Raw genomic sequence first — 20823 nt, 5'->3', positions numbered from 1 at the left:
AAAACTAACTAACGAACACTGTTAAATTTCAACCTTACGTTTATTCTCAACATATTATCAGCTCTACAGATATCTTATTACAAACCAACAAAACACTATTTGCTGTTTATTTAATATGGAGCACTCCAAGTTAAGAATAAAGTAATATTAAAGAGTTTAAGGTGATATTAAGAATAAGATGGTAATAAAACACAGACCAAATTATTTTAAAATAATAAAATGCTCTTTGCGAATAAAATATATACCTGCTTTCAAAAACTGGCCTAAGCATGAGTTTTTACGATAATTGTTTTCTAACACTTGATCAGGCTGATGTATGTTTTCTATCGTATGTATGCTGTCATTCAAGGGAGAATGACAACTTGACTTTTTTGAGTCAGCTTTAATATACTCTTGATTGTGTATATTAGATTCCCCGTCAGACTTTTCCGGGGCGTCTGCTATAGTAGGTGGTTTACAACAATAATTGCAGAGAGAGTTACAATACCGAGGGTATGGATTTGTATCAGTTTCATGTTCAGGTTCTTTTGCGTTTTGCGATGATGATTCAGACACCTTAATATAATTTTTGGAGGATACTGGTAATTTACTTTCCTCTTGCTCATCATAGTTGTCTTCAGACCTCAAGGCTTTCTCTAAATTTCGCGAAGATACTTCAATAAGGTCATCTTCTGGTAATGGTGATACGTTTATTCCATCCTGTTTATTTAATATTGGTACATTACGTACAATAGATTCGTGTACAGGTATTAAATCATTCGAGCTACTCTTCTTCAATTCTTGGATGGTTGATTCGGCAATCTCAACATCATTATTTGATGGTGATGGTAAATTGAATACATCTTGCTCATTTAACGGTGGTACATCAGGTATAACTGATTCGTGTTCAGGTATCAAATTAGTCGAACTCTTTAACCTCAAGTCTTGCGGACATGACTCAGCATCATTCTTTGATGGTAATAAATCAATTTCCTTCTCTTCTTTTGATTTTGAGATCTCAAATAGATTAGATTCATTCTCGGTTACAAGGGCATTTGAGATACTTTTCGTTTTATCGTTTTCAGTTGGTGGTAGATCTATGTCGTCGAGTTTTCTTGATTTTGATTCATTCAATTTTATGGAAACCGAACTTCTACAAGAATCAACCTTTGATTCTTCTAACGGTAACTTTGACGATGTCATTTTTAAATGTGACGGACTTTCTGGTTTTGGTGTTTTCGTGGATGATTGTATATTTTTCGAGGAACCTTGATTTATGTTGGTTAATTTGGGGTTTACTATAGGATGAATTAATTGCGAGCCTGCCATCAGTTCTCGCGAATTTTCTTTGAGTATGTCGTTTACTTTTACAGAACTGCGATCCGGTATTGGTTTTTTACAGCAGCTACTACACAAGTGGTTGCAGAATGCATTGTTTGGGTCCCTAGATACTTGTAGAATGTTTGGTATGGCCTCAGGTTCACTGAGGTTTTGATGCTTCCTTGTAATATTTGGACTGCTTTTATTAAATGGCGATGATGATGAAGATGACTTCGAAGCTATATCAGATGTATGTAATTTTAGTGAGGATGTTTTGGACTTTATCGATGAGCTAGATGTTTTAATTTGGGATCCAACTTTATTGTGTGACTCAGGAGAATTAGATTTTTCTCTAATATTCGAATTTAGTGCGTCTCTTTTAAAATGTATTTCATAATTTGATGGTTTTTCAACAGAATTATCAGGCAATGATTTCAAGAAATGCGAGATTGAAAATGATTCGCTACATTGAGCATGAGAAGAACTTGGCTCTTTAAGATCGCTTTGACTTATTTTAATTTTATTTATAGAAGAGGTTTTCGTTTCAAAACCATTTTTATTGTTGAGTATTTCACTACTCCCAGATTTTTTACTGATAATAGGGAGGGTATGTGATTTCTTCAGAACTGATGATACAGAAACGGATTCACTACGTGGTTCGGAGGTGTGCTTCTCTTTCTTTTTCCCTTTTCCCATTTTGTTTTCGATAAATGTTTTGGATTCCTTTTTAGTCACAGTATTTTGAGTAGGAATATTTTGATGGTTTATATTTTTACTTAATTTTGGGACATTTTCATCAGATTTGATTGATTTTAATGATGTGACATTTTTCATTAAACTTTCCGATATAAACGGATTTGGGTCAGAATTAAATGGTGCCATAGCCAGAAGTTTCGACATTCCTTTGTTTTGAATTTGAGACTTTGATACTTCGATGTTTGTTTTATTTTTTAACAAATTCTTTGATATGTTTCCATTGATGTATGAATTAGACGCTCGCTTTCTTATCACTTCTCTTTCGTTTTTCTTTGTATTGGCCATGATCGTTCCCTTCTTTGTAGACTTGACGGCTGAAGCCTTTTCGTTTGATTTGCAGTATTTTGTTTTCTTACTCATAATGCTATATTCTTCTTTGGCTAGAGATTGTATAGTTTTATTAGAACTCCTTTTTGTCTGACTTTCCAAATCTAGATCCTCGAGTTGTTTAAATATATCAACACCATTTATATTTGTTATTTCACTCGATTGTAAATTTTTACTAGGATCAAATTTCAAAGGAGATATATCTCTAGTTGACCTATTCGGTGCAGGTTTGGAAACATTGTGAAACTGTGATGTTTGTTGTTTTGAATTATTTAGTTCAAGGCTTGGCGTCTTTGCTGTTTTACGTTTTTGATAAGTATTAGTTTGCTTTTCAATAAACGAACCAGTCCTATGACTAACTTGAGCTTCAGCATCAGAATTTTTTGACTCTAGACTGGGATTGTCCTTAGTTTTACCCTTATTCTGGAAAGTACTTAATAATGGCTTCTGAATAAAAGGTTTATTTGGGTTTTATACCGAAATATCTGCGTTTGCTTCTGATATTGGTGTTGCTTGTCTCTTTAAGTCTTTCTCGGTGACGTTCATGTCTTGATCAGTTTTGGTTACTATATCAGCTTGAATCTTCATGTCTGATTTATGGGTTTCTGTTACAGAGGATGTCGCTACCGAGTTTCTTTTAATTGAACCTGATTTAACTTTTTCAATGGCATCCAAAGTTAGATCAAGGCTGATGGCATCTAAAACAGTTACGTATAATGATACTTAGTTACAAGGATGAACAAGTCTCACCGGTGTTGGGTAAACCCAAGTTCTCTTTAATGGCTGGGGGTGTAGTATTTGCTGTTTTTGATGGAGGACTTTTAGGCGAACAACAGTATCTTCGACTAAGTCGATTTCTCGGACCTCCTAAAGGAGGCGATCTGTTAGCAGGACGTAAGCCAATAAGGTTCAGTATAGCAGTGAAGAGATAGGAACGACTTTGTGAGTATTTACCTGATTTCTTTGTAATCCCAATGCTTGCACAATTCGTAAACATTTTAGTTACCATCGGACTAGTTTGTATAGAGTAAATATTTTCATGATCTGGTGATGGAGTTTCTTTATCGAGTGCTAAGAGTAAACACAGAAAGATAAATAATTTTAATAATAAGTAACATGACAATCGTCAAAAACATGTCAAGTATATAAAAAAGTTGCATTAATTTATATATAGGTTTTTTTTCCTTCTACAACCCGTTTCAAATATGTTCAGTTTCATATAATTCACTTTTAAACGCTTAAGATAGCGATAGCATCAACTATTTAAGAGTTTCTCCAATAAATTATTTCGTTTTTGCAAGCAACAAACGCATGGATTGGAATAAATAAGAACAGAATTAATATCTACTTTTTATTTGAACAATTTTTATAAAAAAAGGACAAACAGATACGTAATTTAAGCGTGCGTAGTGTTTGTTTTAAATACAATTTGTATCGCATATTTGTACAATCTGTTCCACCGTTGGTTTGTTTAAAATAAATTGGTTTTTCCAACAACTTCAATTATATATTTGAATATATTTAATTACTCCGATTTAGCGTAACCTACACAGCAAATGTTTATTTTGTTCTGAAGTATCAATTTTATAGTAATATTTAGTTAAAACATGAAGTGTACCCTGTGCAGAAAGTATTTGGAAATATTGAAAGATTCACAAAATAATAATTTATATGTCAATAATTAAGTTAAATGATTAAGCAGAATCTCTGTAGATTAAAAATTATCTTCTTTTGTTTCGATTTTACAATGTTGCAATCGTCTCAACAGGGGCGTTTTCTTTAAGATCTTCCCTGTAGAATATAACTTTTTAGTTTTTTAATTATTTCACTTTTTTCCTATTGTATAACTCTTATAAAAATAAAGTAAAAAAATAGATATTAAAAATAATACTTGTTTATTTTTATTTTACTTGAAAAAAAACTTAAAATTGATACCTCTACGCTAGAATGCATATTATTTTTAAGTTAAAAATTAATAAAAGGTATGATAAATTAGCAAGGCATGTTCCTTATATATGTTATATATATTAATTATTATATAGTTATAGCATGTTCCCATCAAGCGCAAGTTTTATAATTTTCGTTCCTTCAAGATGATACGGGCGATAGAAAGATCATGCGCGAGGATTTAATTATTCTAAATCCATCATATATCTAAGACGAGTATCAAAAATGCAGTTATTCTAACCAACACCAAAAAGCAAACTCAAAATACAAAATTCAGGATACATTTCAGTTAAAAAAAATCTATGTAAATAATTAAAAAGAAATAAGGCTGAAGGTATATTAACAGGAAGACTTGATACAGGATATTTAAAGTAGTATGACAACAGCAGCACTATATTTGTTGATAAAGGATGTTCTTTCCAGGCGCTTTGTAAATGTTGAGAATTAATATATATTAGGTGTTTGTGTTATTTTACAATATGCCGAGTATTATCATGCAAAGGAGGCAGCAGCAGGTTTTAGTATCTCGTGATACATTACATCTTGCTGCCATATATACTTTGCGGCTATGTTTATTTCTGGCTATGGATATCCACAGGTTTTTCACAGTAGATTCACATCGCCATCACACTCACATTCACATTGCTTCAACTGTATTTTTTCACTTCAAAAAGCAATATTCTATCAACATGCGAAATTACTTTTTATCCATTTTTCACAATAACAAAAATTGCTTCGCTCAAAATAGGCAGCTTAAGGTTCAAAAATGCCACATGTCAAAATCTTCTGTATTACCAGCACATCACATAAAACTCTTTCTTGGTTAGAACGGTTCAATATAACATGTTCAATAAATTAACTACAACGCGGATAATGGATGATGACAATAACAACAAAAGGTCCTACATCATACAATCTTCAGCACCTTTTAGTGTTCAGAACATCTCTGATTAGATTCACCATTTTGCTGTTAAAGAGAGTTCTCAGAAAACAACTCCTCGAAATGGCAAATATTGTCAACTTCAAGATAATAAACCATCACGTTTAGACTACAGTATACAGTAAAACAGTGTAACAGGTTAATTGAAAAGTCCCCGGCCTACCATAGTAAAACACATTTTTATGGCAATTTTTTTTATTCAACATAATTCTCTTCAAGGGTGATATACTGATTATAGCGACCCTACAACTTTTCGATACCATTTTTGTAGAACGATTTCTCCTTTGCTTCAAAATAGGCCATAGTTTCGGCGACCTCCTCTTCATTAGACGAACATTTCTTCCCAGCGAGCATACTTTTGAGATGTAAGAACAAGAAAGAGTCGTTGAGGGCCAGATCTGGAGAATACGGTGTATGAGGAAGGAATTGGAAGCCCAATTCATGGATTTTTATCATCGGGTTCACTGACTTGCAACACGGGAAAACTATTCCATGCACATCCCAAAATTCAGACGCAATAAACTTGACAGCCAGCTATTGCGTTTTCCCACGCTCTGGAGCGGGTTCATCGTGCGCAGTGCACTCGGATGACTGTCGGTTGGACTTCGGAGTGAAATGATAGAGCCATGTTTCATCCATTGATACATATCGACGCAAAAACTCGGGTTTATTTCTCTTGATCATCTTCAAACACTGTTCCGAATCATCAGCTCGTCATTGTTTTTGTATACGCGTGGCATCCAGTTTGCACAGAGATTTCTCATATCCAAATATTCGTGAATGATATGATGTACACGTTCAGTTGATATCTTTAGAGTATCTGCTATTTCATTCAATTTCAATGTACGGTGATCCAAAATTATTTTGTGGATTTTTTATATGTTTTCGTCGGTAAAAACCTCTTTTGGACGTCCACTGCTAAACTTAACATACCAATCCTTGATGGTTGATTTTCCTAGGGCAGTGTCCGGAAACTCGGCATCAAGCAAAGTTTTTGCTTCAACTGTATTTTTTCACTTCAAAAAGCAATATTCTATCAACATGCGAAATTCTTTTTTATCCATTTTTCACAATAACAAAAATTGCTTCACTCAAAATAGGCAGCTTAAGGTTAAAAAATGCCACATGTCAAAATCTTCTGTATTACCAGCCCTTCCTCTAACTCAAGTCAATTCAATGATCAAAGACAATTGAACTCTAAATCACCAAGGGCCATAGGCGAACAAAAAAACTGTACCTACTCATTGATAGTTGGGCATAGTATGACCTAGCTATCAATCTGTATTATATATAGATGTTACAGAATTCTTAAAAGTGTGTAGCCAGATCTCAACCACAGATGAAGCAGCTTCAAATTTTCCAAAACCTCCTAGGTTTACGACTTCATATCAAAAAAGTTTTAAATCAGCCCGCTAGCGAACATACGACCTTCCATGTGCTATTCTACTCAGTTACCCAGATGACTTCGCCAAAGATATGTATCCAATATAATTCAGGATTTCTTTTATTCTACTATGCTCTAAAGAATACAAAAATATTTATCACTATCATCAAGAACAAGAGATTCACAACATCTTTGATGTCCCAGTGGATTTAAGAAATCACTAATTCTATAAATAACACTTTTTAGTAAGTAAATGTATGTTTTAATTCGCACACAAAATAAAATATATATTTATTTCTAAATCTAAGTTAAAATAGGAAAATATCACATCAAGCAAAAGCTACAATGTTCAATTAGGGCATACAAATTGGACATCGTAAAAAGTTGATTGTATATTCTCCAATACCATTTATTCGGTTCTGTTTTATAAATAAAAATTGTGTAAGGGCGCTTACGAGTTTCGACGGCAATCGGTTTTAATTTGTCATAATTAGAACGTTGAAACGGCGTTTCATTTGACTGCGTTTGCTTGATGTTTTTTGATTTCATAATTTCGGTCTTTTGTTTGGTAGCCGAGGGGTAGTGACGTGGTAACGGCGGGGCATCCGAGTTAGTCCTACTTCGTTCCATATTGATTCTAAAAACAAGACGGGACAAATTATTTTCCTGTTTGTTGGTTTTTGTTCGTTACCGAGCTGAGTTTTTAATTGTCGTGAAATACATACTCTCGCATTGGTAACAAGGTACTGAATACTTTCGGGTAGTCGATGCTGATGAATTTGTCGTTGGTGGCCACTGCTACATAAATACAGCCATTTTGGATATCTCTGGGGTTGTCTATCACATCACCAAATATTGTATATAAGCTTGAATATACAACAAAATGATATAAAAAATGAGATTACTGATAATATAAGTCAAAAGTCTGTCAATAAATTTAAAGATTTTAGATTAAAAGAAAATGTGTTTAAAATTATTTAGTATGGATTTAGTTTATATAGACATTTAGTTATTTCACCGTTAATTTTTGTCGCTAATATAAATGTTAAATCTTATAACGTAAAGGCATCTTTTTTTGTTTGTTGTCCATACGTGTTTTATACCATAACAGTGAGAAAGTTTCATAATAATTTTAGCTGTAAAACAGTACTAAATTTCTTCCATAAGATTACTTTTACATATATGACATTTTGTAACAATTTTTTAAAACAATTATATCTAAAATATAAATGGTTTTCCTGTTGTTTTTTTTTTGAAATGATCATTTTCTGAGACATGATACAAGATTATAAGAAAGCAGTGGTTGCCCTGCTAAAATTGTTATTAATTTTCTGACAAATGTGCTGCAAAATCGAATAAATAAGAAAAAAGAGTTTAATAAAGGTATCTGAAAATGGCAAGATTTTTTGTGAGAAAAGAATAAAAATTGAGTTATATATATTATATTTTTAATGAAATATTTAAAATTATTTCTGGTAGCATATTAATAATAGGTATTTGCATGTATCGTGAACATTGTTTCAATTCAAATTATTAATCAAAATATTTTTCATCGCTTTGTACAATTTTTGCCACTCTTTCTGGTAATAGAGCGTTACCTTGTCAATGTTGCAACAATGTTGGTTTGGTAACAAAGCTATGCTGCAAACATCCGAATAAGTAGTAGTTGAGAAGATGCTATCATCCTTCACCATTCCTTCAATGCATAGCGCAGTATTGGTATAAAAGATGATTTTGCGTCTGTTGTCCGCTACTGTTGGTCTTTGTAATAATACGTTGTTCCGTTTGTATCGCAGATGTCGGTAAACCTATGCGGTAACTGATGTATTCGATTTTAACAACTCGTAATACATCGCGCCTTGCACTACGTCCAACATTTTGCCGTTATATGAGGTTGCCGTTTTACATCTATTGTTCATCGCCAACAAGAATAATATGAATGAAGCTGGGATTCTTCAAGTAATGGTTCAAAATGACATTTATAGTCAATCCATGTGGAATTCATATTCGTTAATTTGGGATCTTTCTCGCTGTGTTTGTTCCTGTCCCGTTCCTTTAACTGTTGATTCATCAATTGCTAAGCGCTCCGATTTTTTTACAGTTTCAAGTGAGCTTTCATCCAATTAATTTTATAATCCATTGGCTTCATTTTTTTGACTTTCCATGCTTTTGGCATTGACATCAAAATCACCAATTATAAATCGTTGAAACTAAAATCGACAATTGTATTATGAGATATATCCGCCAATCAAACAAAAATAAATTAATCTGAAAAGTGCAATTTTAACCATTGATGAATTAGATGTATAAATAGAAAAACATCGAATCTAGCAGGTAGGCCAGGTGTTCTAAGAGTTGTTTGCATTAAAATTTCGCATTTTGACCAAGAGATATCGCTTATAATAATACATGGAGGCATTATGTTCTGTTAGAAAAATAAAAGAAAAGGACTCATAAATTATATAAATTACATTGTTGTCCATATATTGGACAAAAAGTGCATGTGTAAAAGAGAATAATTTTGTAATTTTTCTCATTACCATGTTGGTCTAATATGAAGATTTCATGATGTTTAAAAGAATTTTTTTATTTTTTTTTTTTTTTTTTATTACTCTTCGTGAGTCCACAATCTGCCCTATTGGCAATAAGTATTTCTTCTGTTTATATTATATATACATGGCATGTAGAAAATCACTTCATTAAGCAATCTTCTGTATAAAATATTATCTTAATTAATTAGTCTTATTCTAATGCTTATTATAAACTCTACATATGTCCAGTAATCAGATCAGATGGTGTTAAACGTTTTAGTCTACGCACTTCACTATCACGTCGCATATTTAGCTGATTAGCGAGTACATTGGGATGCACTGACACTCTTTCGAAGTACTTCACACAAACACGTTGGATTACACTCGTTATAGGTTCTAGAGGAATATCGCGTTGTATCACTTTATTTGAAATATAGTACGGAGCATCAACAATGGCACGCAACACCTTATTTTGGAACCGTTGAATGATGGATATATTGGATTTGCTAGCGGTACCCCATAGTTGAATTCCATATGTCCAAATGGGCTTGAGTATAGACTCATACAGCAATACCTTGTTATCTAATGATAACTTGGATTTGCGCCCAATGAGCCAATACATTTGATATAATTTTAGTCCTAGTTGTTTCCGTTTAGAGAGTATGTGCTTCTTCCAGGTTAGGTGTCGATCTAAATGCATACCAAGATATTTAACATGGTCTGCTTGGGGGAGTTGGCGATGATTGATATTTACTGGTGGACATGTTCTTCTACGCAGGGTAAACGTTATATGCGTGGATTTTGATTCATTGGCTTTAATGCGCCATGTCTTCAACCATAATTGTATTTGCTCCAGGTGGGTTTGTAGGTTTATTGATGCTGTGACTGGATCTTCATGGGATGCTAAGATTGCTGTATCGTCTGCATATGTTGCCACAGTAGTTATTTTTGTGGTGGGCAGATCAGCCGTATACAGAAGATACAGTACTGGACCCAGTACACTACCTTGCGGAACTCCTGAATATATGGGATTTAATTCGGTATGTTCATCGCCTTGATTTACAATAAAATGTCTGTCAGTGAGATACGATTTTAGTAGCTGATAGTCCGGATGAGGGAGAAGTTTCTTTAGTTTAACCTGCAAGCCCGTATGCCATACTTTGTCAAAAGCCTGAGATATGTCTAGGAAAGCAGCCGAACAATATCTTTTGGCATTTAGGTCAGCGTTTATTTGGTTTACAAGTCTATGCACTTGTTCTATAGTCCCATGCTTATTGCGAAAGCCAAACTGATGTTCTGGAATAATTTTTCTTTTTTCTATTATATAGTTTAGTTTTTTTATGTATAACTTCTCGAAAACTTTCGAGATTATTGGTAATAAACTTATAGGTCGGTAGGAGGTCACATCTTCTGGTATTTTTCCTGGTTTAAGTATCATTAATATTTTAGCTACTTTCCAGATACTAGGGAAGTAATTAATTCGTAGCATAGCATTAAATATATATGTTAATAGTTTTATAGCCTTTTCTGATAGTTCTTTTAAAATTTTGCCAGTAATTAAGTCATAACCAGGAGCTTTTTTAATATTAATCTCTCTCATTATTGTATGTTTAACTTTTTTGACCGTTAATTTCTCGTGCGGTAAATCCATTTGAAATGGCGAATCTAGAAAGCTAGTAATTTTATTTTCGTCATCTTTATGTAGCTGAGACTGGAAAGGTTTAAAAACATTTTTTAAGTGTTTTGAGAAAATGTCGGCCTTCTCTTTATTGCTTCTCGCCCAATTATTTTCGCTTGTTTTAATAGGTGGGTTATGCTGCTGGGATCTCCTAAGCTTTTTTGTTGCTTTCCACAACGAATAGTCTGTAGCCTCAGTTGATGTCAGGTTTTCTAGGTATTCTTGAATGCCTTGGTTCTGTTCGATTTGGATTAGATCTCTCAGCTCTTTTATGGCCCTATTAAATTTTCTTTTATTCTCTTCAGTCCTTTGCTGTTGCCAATTTCGTCGTAACTTTCTTTTTTCTGCTATCTTTTTCTGTATTGTACATGATATATGTGTATTTTTTCTTGGAAATGTTTCAATGTTGGGAGTCGCGGAATATGCTGCCTCCTGTATATTTTTTGTAAGATTTATTGCTGCTATTTCTATATCCATTTCAGTTTGTAACGGTAAGTTTAGAGAGATATTTTGGTCTAAGTTTTCTCTAAATGAGGGCCAGTTAGTTCTATTATTGCACAGAGAAGGGGGTTTATCTTTGATGGTAATTTTTGAAGAAATTGTTACTATTATTGGTGAATGATCAGAAGACAGGTCGAAACATGATTCTGCTTGACACTTTTTTGGATCAATATTTTTTGTAATACAGAAATCTATTGTATCTGGTTTTTTATTTCTGTCTGAAGGCCAATATGTTGGTTCACCAGTAGAGATATGTTGTAAGTTATCTATCCTTATGGCTTTGAGCAGTTCTCTACCTTTTGAGGTTATTATTCTTGAACCCCACATTAAATGTTTTGCATTATAATCTCCTCCTGCTATAAATCTATTACCTAGCGTACGGAAGAATTCTTGAAATTGTTCTGCCTTGTTGTTATGTTTGGGTGGGCAATAAATCGCAGAAATTGTTAATGGTCCATGGGCTTCCTCTATGGTTATACTGGTGGCTTGCAGGTAGTCTTTGCGGAATTTTTCTTTTTCGAAATGCTTTATATCATCTCGAATTATTATGGCTGTACCTCCATGTGCTTTATCATCAGGGTGATTTGTATGATAAAGCTTATATTTAGGAACTTTCAAATAATTTTTGTCCGTAAAGTGTGTTTCGGAAACCATCATAACGTCAATATTTTGTTCAATTACGAACATTTTTAGTTCCCTGGCATGTTGTTGGAGCCCATTGGCATTCCAGACGGCGATTTTGTAGCTATTGGTTTCAGGCATTAGGCAAGTTTGCTTACGACGGTTGTGAGTAGACCAAGCATCGTACTCATTTGATCCATTAGTTTGGCCATCATATTTTCTAATCTTGAGATGTTGCTAGTTTCAGTAGGTTGAGATATTGTCTCTCGTTTTTGTGCTGAACCATTTTCAACTATTTGGGCATAAGTTATGTCTGATTGACTTGTTCTGGTGGGTAGTGGTAGATTGGTAGTAGTGGATTGTTTTTGTTGATGCCTTTTTTCCCTTAAGGCAGGATAGAGTTTCTGCTGTAGTTGCTTGTGAACTGCGCAACCCTTGTAGTTCGCTGGATGATTTCCGTTACAGTTGACACATTTCACTTTTTCATCGCGAACTTTACGAGTACAATCTCCTGTCTTATGTTCTCCTGCACATTTTACGCATCTATATGATTTGCGACAGTAAGTCTTTGTGTGCCCGTGCGCTTGACACCTTGTGCATTGTGGTATAATTCTTTTTATATGTGGTGGTTCGCATTTAATAATATTATTTTCCAATTTGGTGATTTCATACACCGCCTTATTGTTTCCATTAGGTTTTATGTCTATATAAAACATAGGCAGAGGTTTTTTTGTCGTGTGATGTCGTATATTGTGAATATTTACGACCTCGTGGCCTTTTTCAGCTAGTGCTACCTTGATGGTGTTAAAGTCCGTCCCGTGATGTAATCCTTTTAATACGAATTTAAATGTTCTCTCGGATTTTGGCCTGAATGTATGGTATTGGGTGTTTCTTTCATCTAATTCTTTTATAAGAACTTTAAAGTGATCCGCTTCGAATAATTGGATTTTAATTGTTTCATAGCTCACTGTTTTAATTGTGTAGTTCGTAGTAATGGTTTTTAATAAATCATGGATGTTTTTTATTATTCCTACCTTATAGACTGTTATTGGTGGTGGTTTGGGAACAACTTTTTCAGGGCTTGGTTGTATGTTCTCTTCAATTTCTTCCGACAGGTTGCTAAAACTGTTTTTTGTCTCTATCGGTTTCTGCAACCAATAGTCACTGATTCTTGTTTGTTTCCTCGAGATTTCTTCTTCTGGACTTCTCAATCGTTTTTTGTTAACGACTGTAGTCCATTCTGATGGTGGAGTTTGCGTTATTGCTGTTTGTTCTAATCTTATATCAAAGTGTGCAGGTGATTTGGTTGAATCGCTATTGTTTGCCATTTTTTAATTTTTAATATTTTATTTAATTTACTTCCAGAGGATAAAAAAAATAAAATAAGTACATTGTTTATTTCACGCACTTCATTTTTCACTTACGTTATTTTAGCACTAGTTTTTTACTATAAATACTATAAATGAATTTCAAAAGGACTGTTGTAAAATAAGATGAAATTATTTTAAACACTAATAAAAATGAGATGCAGTCCTTTTGTCTGGTCACGTAAACACGTATTCACTACACTTTAGGTCCACTGAGAGACGGATAGCCGCATCTGTTATGCGTTTTTAACACTCAATTAAATAACCGTAATAAAATACTGGGTTTTTTTAAAGAAAGGTATCTTTTTATAGCTTGGACCGTATTGAAAATACGTCTTCACCCTACGAAGGTTGGAACTGAACTGAAGCATATTTAAAAGCATGAAAATATTTTGTAAGCTCTTTGAACATTTTTTAGACTTCGACACTAAAATAAATAACATAATAGTTTTCCTAGTAATATGAATGCATATAAAATTGTAGCAACATTATTTTTTGATAAAATGCATAGTTAGATGTCATCTTCGATATACAAAACACGTCATAAAGTCTAATCGGTTTACACTTACTACTGAATACCCTCGGGAATATCTAAACTTCGAGCAATATAGTCCTTAGTCGTATCCCACGATTCAACATCGGACTCGGTGAGGACCATCTTACAAGGCATCTCTTCAGTTTTACCATTGGCCATTACAAAGAGTATAGTTCTGAGACCGCGCGAAGCATAACCAGCATTCGATGGGCTCTGTTCGAGATAATATTTATGGCTTTGATGGTTCTCCACGGTCTTCTCAGCGGGTGATTTATATCTATAGATTGTTAAACACTATGTAAATAAATACAAATAAATATTCGACATATACATGAGTTTACGGCTCACATTCAAAATGCTTTGCCTGTAGTAATTTTCATTTTTATATTTATGGAATAATTTTACAATATATAAGAAAGATAGTTACATTTTGAGGGATCGAAATATACGTAGCCTCGAAATCTAGCTGTATTTGTTTAGTTGTCTTCGTTAAATTATATATCGAGCTACAAGACGCCAAATTACAATTAACGGGAACCCAATAACTCCATAAGAAAATTAGTAACAAAAATAGAAGTAGAAGTTTAGCAAAATTATTCTACAGTAAAATTATAATATATAGTAAAAGCCATTAAAAAACTATATGAAAACACTTTTTCATATATATGTCATATTTATATTGACATGTTCCTCCATGACATTTACATTGATTTCCATTTATGACGGCCTATACCAAAAAATGAGAGTTTTCGGTGATACATTGTGACTGACCATGCGTTGTGGATTTAGGATGACAATCCCTAGCACAAAAGTTGTGGGTTAGTGGAGAAGGCCTTATTTGTCGACATCGAAGCGATATATTCATGGCCATAACATATTGCGCTATATATGGTGCTCTATATATGATGGAACTGGTAAGGTATATCATATTATGCGCTTCAGAAACCGAATTACACTGTTAATACTATTGAACAAATTAAGCGACGAACCTGAAAAAGGAACAAAATGAATAACAATAGTGATTAATAGATGTAAGATGGTGTAACAGATGTAAAGACCGTCTTTCATGGTATGAATCATTATGAATGGACATACTGTTGCAGTTCAAATGGAAAGTTCTACCACACCTAGGATTCTCATCAGACAGATATAGTCTACTCAAAGTTTTTTTAGTAATGCGTCATGGATATTTGTGACGTCGAAACATTGCACTGTTGTAGCATCATCTCTGAGTTTTAGTTCGGTTTGGTTTTGACATACAACAACATTATAATCTAAATAAAATAATTGAATAAAAATGCTATCAAATGTAATTTATTTTAACATTATTGAATTTTGAGTATTTTGAGACTTCGAGAGAATTTTGCATACTTCTGACAAAGGGATAGTGGCCGATTTTCAGACCTACGCAAAATTATTCGAAAAATTAGTTATTATTACTACAGATTATAGACCGACAAAGGTTACTTTAGGGCATTGATTTTTTTGATGAATTTTATAAATTAACTCCGTGATATTCCGAAAATTCCGAAAACAACAGATAGTCAGTCAGGGTTACAAATTGATTGCGGCTTTAATAAAATATTTTGAAAAGGAGCGAGGTAATGGAGGCCCCCTTTTGTCTATAATTTCCGTTAAAGAGGTAATTATTGATGATATTGAATAATATATGTCCCTACAATTTTATAGAAAATGGTTTTTAGCGGGTTGCTGCCACACTAAATATTAGTGGGTACTGTAAATAATATCGCTTTCAAAATTAAGAATGATACGTTAGATTCACCCAAGAAAACCCGTCTAAATATAAAGTGGGTGACGAATCTTGACCATCTTAATATTGGCTCTATTTGAGACCAAATATACGAAATGTATAAGAGCAGTAAGTACACAATCTATTTTATCGATATAAACATAATTTAATAAAATTATTTTAGAGTGTCTAAAAAGTGAACATAAAAGAGTTAGAGACATGCAGCTTTTTGAGGGATGTAAGACATCGTTTCATACACTCTCAGGGCATAGGGTTTAAATGGTGTAAAAATAATCCTCGGAGAGGCTTAATGGAACTTCCAAATATTGCTTTAAAATAATTAAATTTTTAAAGGCATAAAATAAGGCCAAAGAAGATAAACTATTTGCATTTGTGTATCTTGGTGAAACTTGAATATTTCAAAATGGTTCACTGGGGCAACTCTTGGCAAGACTGTAACAAAAAAAGTGTAAAGACAACAAAAATTGATAGAAATAGTAAACGTTACAATAGCATTCGATTAGGTTTTGTTGGTCGTTATAGTTATTAATACTTAGTTCCAGATATATTGCTGGTCGTGAAGGCTATTGCATCAAAAACTGTTTGGATATGTGGAAGGAAGCATTGTCATCCATAATATCTTCGGTTTGGATGAACTCGATAAGACATACAAAGGAAGAAATTGATAAATGGTGGGACTTTGAACATGTTTTAGACAGGTTAGGAATTAACAGTTTAGTAATTGAATTGGACATGAGTTGGAAAGTGAAAGTGACTGAAGGAAGCTTTCAGGATATGTGATAATGTTGTGTAATGCTGGAAGTTCCTGATACAGAGTGATGAGAGTGGAATCAACTAAAGGTATTTACATAATTAATACAATGTTACTGTAGAAAATGGTATTGTAGGTCGTGAAATGAGGAGAGAAAGAATACTGACGGCTTTGTAGATAGGGTAAGTGCATTGGACAGAATTCAATGATTAATTTTATGAAGAATGATATACACAGATAGTACCAGAAGAAATAAAATATACAGTAATACCAAGATGAATTGACAAGTAAACATAACATCGAAGGAAACAAGAACTAAACGTAAAAAGGTAAATATGCTCTTGAATGAAAGTAAAATACGTTTCTCAGATATACAATTGTTAATTAGGTGGATTATGCTTCCAGGGGATACCACTACATAAAAAACGCGCACTTAGGCGCTTGAAATTGAACTAAAACTCAGAGTTGATCATTGGCAACATTGTAATGTTTCGACGTCACAAATATCCATGAACCGTTACTAAAAAAATTTTGAAGAATAGACTATTGATAAGCTCGTACAAGGTCTAAAAATTTTGAAAAATTATTAAAGTATGGCCATTCTTCGCACATGGTATCACCACATCGCCAGAAAAATGGCGGAGAGCTGTAGAAAACGATGTAATATATTTTGATTAATTTATATTGTGTCAATTTTTCGCAACGAGTAGCTTTATGATGTGAAAATATTATTAGAATAAATGCAAGAACCTGGTACATCTACAAAAATTTCGAGTTCTATTACTATAAATGATATATTTTGGTCTAATATAACACACAGGGACATAAAACACACTAATACCAGTACTTAATATATGATATATTTTGTCTTTTTACCAGTTTATCATTTGTACTAATATTAAGGATTTATAACGTTATGGTTAATGATATAGCACAGCGGTGCTTTTTTAATATAAAGCTGGCTTCAAAATTAGGTCTTGGGTCCAATTACTGACCCTCCTCCTTTGTCAATGTCATTCCCATTCCTAAGAGACCGTTTAGTTGCCTCAAGATTTTCTACCAAGAAAGTTATTGTTATTCACAATAATACAACTGAGATCATGTTTAATTGGTATCGTTTCGTATAATTGGTTGAATAGTAACGATAAATTGCTTTTTTTTGTCATATTCAAAATTGTTGCTGTCATTTTTCCTTTATTAACTAAGTTTATGATAGTTGCAAATAATATTTATAATACATTTTATGTAAAATCGAAAACCATTTAGTGGAAAGTGCATTTTTAAATATATGGCCTTCTAAACTAATTATTAGGTTTAATAATTTTTATTTCGTTCGGTTTATTACATACGATTTGAGGCTTATTGTTTATTATTTATAGAGTAGAGACGGATTATTGGATTAGATTGTTTAACAGTTCTTTCCATTGACATTTCATGTTTACACTAACTCATGTCACTGATTATAATACATGCAACCACAAAATAAATTTTTAGTAGGTTAAATTGAATGAAAATATTTAGTTATAAATATAAATTAAAATTAATTTCATGTAAAAATTAATAAAAATGAAATTTGAAAATGCATCGAACACAGTAATATAAAAAACATATAAATATAAAACTTATTAATGTTATCATTGTTCTTATCAATATATTCGTATAATATAATATAAGTAATATTCGTAAGTTATATATTTTATCTAATATGGCCCTGACTCTATGGCCATACGGCTTAAAAATATCTCTATGGTAAACAAGTAAGACTGGTTCGGCTCTTTCTAAGAGTTATGAAGCCTCAGTAACGGTTTGTATCTAAACACTTTCACATATCATATCTGGCATAATCGGTAGGATTCCAGGAATACTATAAAACTCTTTTCTTTTGAATTCATTGAATTAACTGGATGCAAATTAATAATCAAGAAAATATGATAGGTTAACGTCGGATTGGCAATCGTTCGGTGTGAAATTTGGGAAAAATTATCGCAGCTGAAGCTCTAAGGTCTCGAAAGGTGGATATAAGGCACTCAACGACTCCTAACTATAAACTATTACAAATAAGAAACATTCAATCTTTGAAAAACACCCCAGTCCGTTGATTAGCGGCTCATGCAGCTTTTCAAGTGTATTGCTACCAAAAACGAATTGGTGTAGCTGAATTTTCTAGCCGCAAAATTTTAGAATATATAGTCATATAAATTTTAAATATCATTCCTTAGAGGTGTACCATGGAAATGTAGAAATAAACAATACTGCTTTGAACATCTTAAAAGGCAAGCTGTGTAAGGAAAAAGATATAATGGATGATCAAGAACAACTTTTATAACAACCATAAGCTGTTCAGAAGGAATAACAACCACAAAATTCTTGTGACAGTTTCTTTAATAGGAAGGAGTTATATAACACTGCTCTGAATATTCGACCAACTAGTTACTTTAAAACTATCTGAATGATAAATATGTGACATGAGTTGCTCTGTTTTCTAATAGATAAGAACCCTCAGTGTCGCTTTGTATCACCATTTAACAAGTCGTCTCTTATATAATAGATTTTTTCAGAGTATTTATAGCTTTATATTCTAAACTCTTTTATATGTTATAACTCACATTGAAATTTCGACATTAAATTATATGATTAATTTAAATTAAAAGTTTTTGGGCGCTATTTTCTTCCAAATAATCGAAAAATATATACAAATAATAGATATAAATTATTTTTCGTAGAATTACATTGTATATTACATTTTATTTATATATTACGAATTATATTACATTTTATTTATATATTACGAATTAATATTACAATTTTTATACAACTTGTAGATTTTTACTTGAAATGTGAAAAGTGTATTTTAAAACAAAAAGTGGATTTCTGTTTACGTCACATATTTCAAAAATTATAAAATCTAATGCAATCCGAGATAAATATCCTATTCGTTGAACTCAAAATACGCATATTCAAGAAAATTTTAAATTCAGGCCTTCAGCTAACCATTTGCACATCCACATCTAATACCGATTACGCCATCTCATGTACAACTTTACGTTGAGTATACAGGGGATGGACAAAATAATACCTTTATAGTTAATAATCATATTATAGTATATATTACCCAATTTACATGCCAAGACTTGTAGACAATATTTAACTATATTATGCCCTTTATTTTGCGACACTTAATGTATTGCGATCCGTGAAATATGTGATCTCGCAGATGTTAAACATTTTTCACTAATGACAATATAGATACCTCATGGCAAAACATCATTGTCGAAAAGGAACAGTATACCAAGACCAAAGTTAAAAGACAGAGATCGACGAATATTAAAAAGGGTTGCTGTCAGAGAGCATAAAATTACCGCGGCAAAAGTGACAGAAGAATTCAACATTCGCCTGGGTAACCACACCACACCAGCTTATGATTATTTCGGACCCAGAACATTCTTTAGAGTTTACCGATTTCGTAGTTTTCTTAGTTTTCTTGTCTTGTTGTTCGGGTGCATGCATTTACTGGATTGAATCAGGATAGCGGTAGTTAACACCAATTATAGATCGATGGCGTTTACTAATATCTGGGTAAGCTAACTCGGGAACGATATGCACACCATCTTAATTATCAATCGGTATACAGTTGCAAATTGCTCAACATGATATTACGGTAGTAGACAGTACATGCCAGGATATCTAAAGTAAATATATACCGGTAAAAACTCCAAACAAGTGCTGTATTTTCATTTCTTATTTTCATTGCAATGCAGAAAACTGTCCATAGATTTCCACCGATGATATTGCCATTATATGAATTATTACTCCAGAATTATTACTTTCAATTTTAACTTTCTTACGAAGTGTTTATATTCTACCACATTTTAAGGTAATCATAGTTAGTTTGACTGGAATACTTACTCACTTCAATACTATAAGAGATTTGGTAATATTTATATGTATTACGCTGGACTGGGTCAATTGTTAACGTGGGCTCCGAAGAACTGTTCTCGGCATTAAGCCGACATGCTGACCAGTGACCAGTGACCTATTTAGAATACCATCCCAAAAGACAACCAGTATAACCCAGTCTGGTTACTGGCATAACTGAGATGGCTATTCCTTGCCGTATTTCCCGCTATTGCTTCTAAAGATATTTACAATTACAATCACAAACATAACGTATAATAGGTCAATTGAAAAGTCCACGACCTACTATAGCAAGACATTTTTTTTTTGGAAAAACTATTTTTTATTCAACATAATCCCTTTTCAAGGGTGATGCACTAATTATAGCGACCCTCCAACTTTTCGATACCATTTTTGTAGTACGATTTGTCCTTTGCTTCAAAATAGGCCTCAGTTTCGGCGATCACCTCTTCATTCGACAAACGTTTCTTCCCAGCGAACATTCTTTTAGATCTGAGAAT

The 20823-nt window shown here is 32.9% G+C and overlaps 2 protein-coding genes across 3 annotated transcripts in view; both read right to left on the bottom strand.

Annotated features, from left to right (window-relative positions):
• Positions 1–20823, bottom strand: part of LOC143198478 (G-protein coupled receptor dmsr-1) — a 114324-nt gene that overhangs the window by 17414 nt on the left and 76087 nt on the right. The window lies entirely within an intron of this gene.
• The window catches only part of LOC143198476 (uncharacterized), a 37582-nt gene that overhangs the window by 1259 nt on the left and 15500 nt on the right, over positions 1–20823 (bottom strand). For both annotated transcript variants that reach the window (XM_076407717.1, XM_076407718.1), the window contains 7 exons: positions 13921–14163; positions 7379–7519; positions 7109–7290; positions 3337–3453; positions 3133–3249; positions 2860–3080; positions 246–2805 (listed from right to left, as the gene is read on the bottom strand). In XM_076407717.1, coding sequence (XP_076263832.1) covers positions 246–2805; positions 2860–3080; positions 3133–3249; positions 3337–3453; positions 7109–7290; positions 7379–7519; positions 13921–14163 — 3581 coding nt within the window. The remainder of the gene's footprint in view (positions 1–245; positions 2806–2859; positions 3081–3132; positions 3250–3336; positions 3454–7108; positions 7291–7378; positions 7520–13920; positions 14164–20823) is intronic.

The sequence above is a fragment of the Rhynchophorus ferrugineus genome, unplaced genomic scaffold (genome assembly GCF_030347505.1).
Source record: "Rhynchophorus ferrugineus isolate W39M unplaced genomic scaffold, kcgeb_rfMv2 rfM6, whole genome shotgun sequence".
Lineage (NCBI taxonomy): Eukaryota > Metazoa > Arthropoda > Insecta > Coleoptera > Curculionidae > Rhynchophorus > Rhynchophorus ferrugineus.
This window is presented reverse-complemented; position numbering and strand designations above follow the sequence as displayed.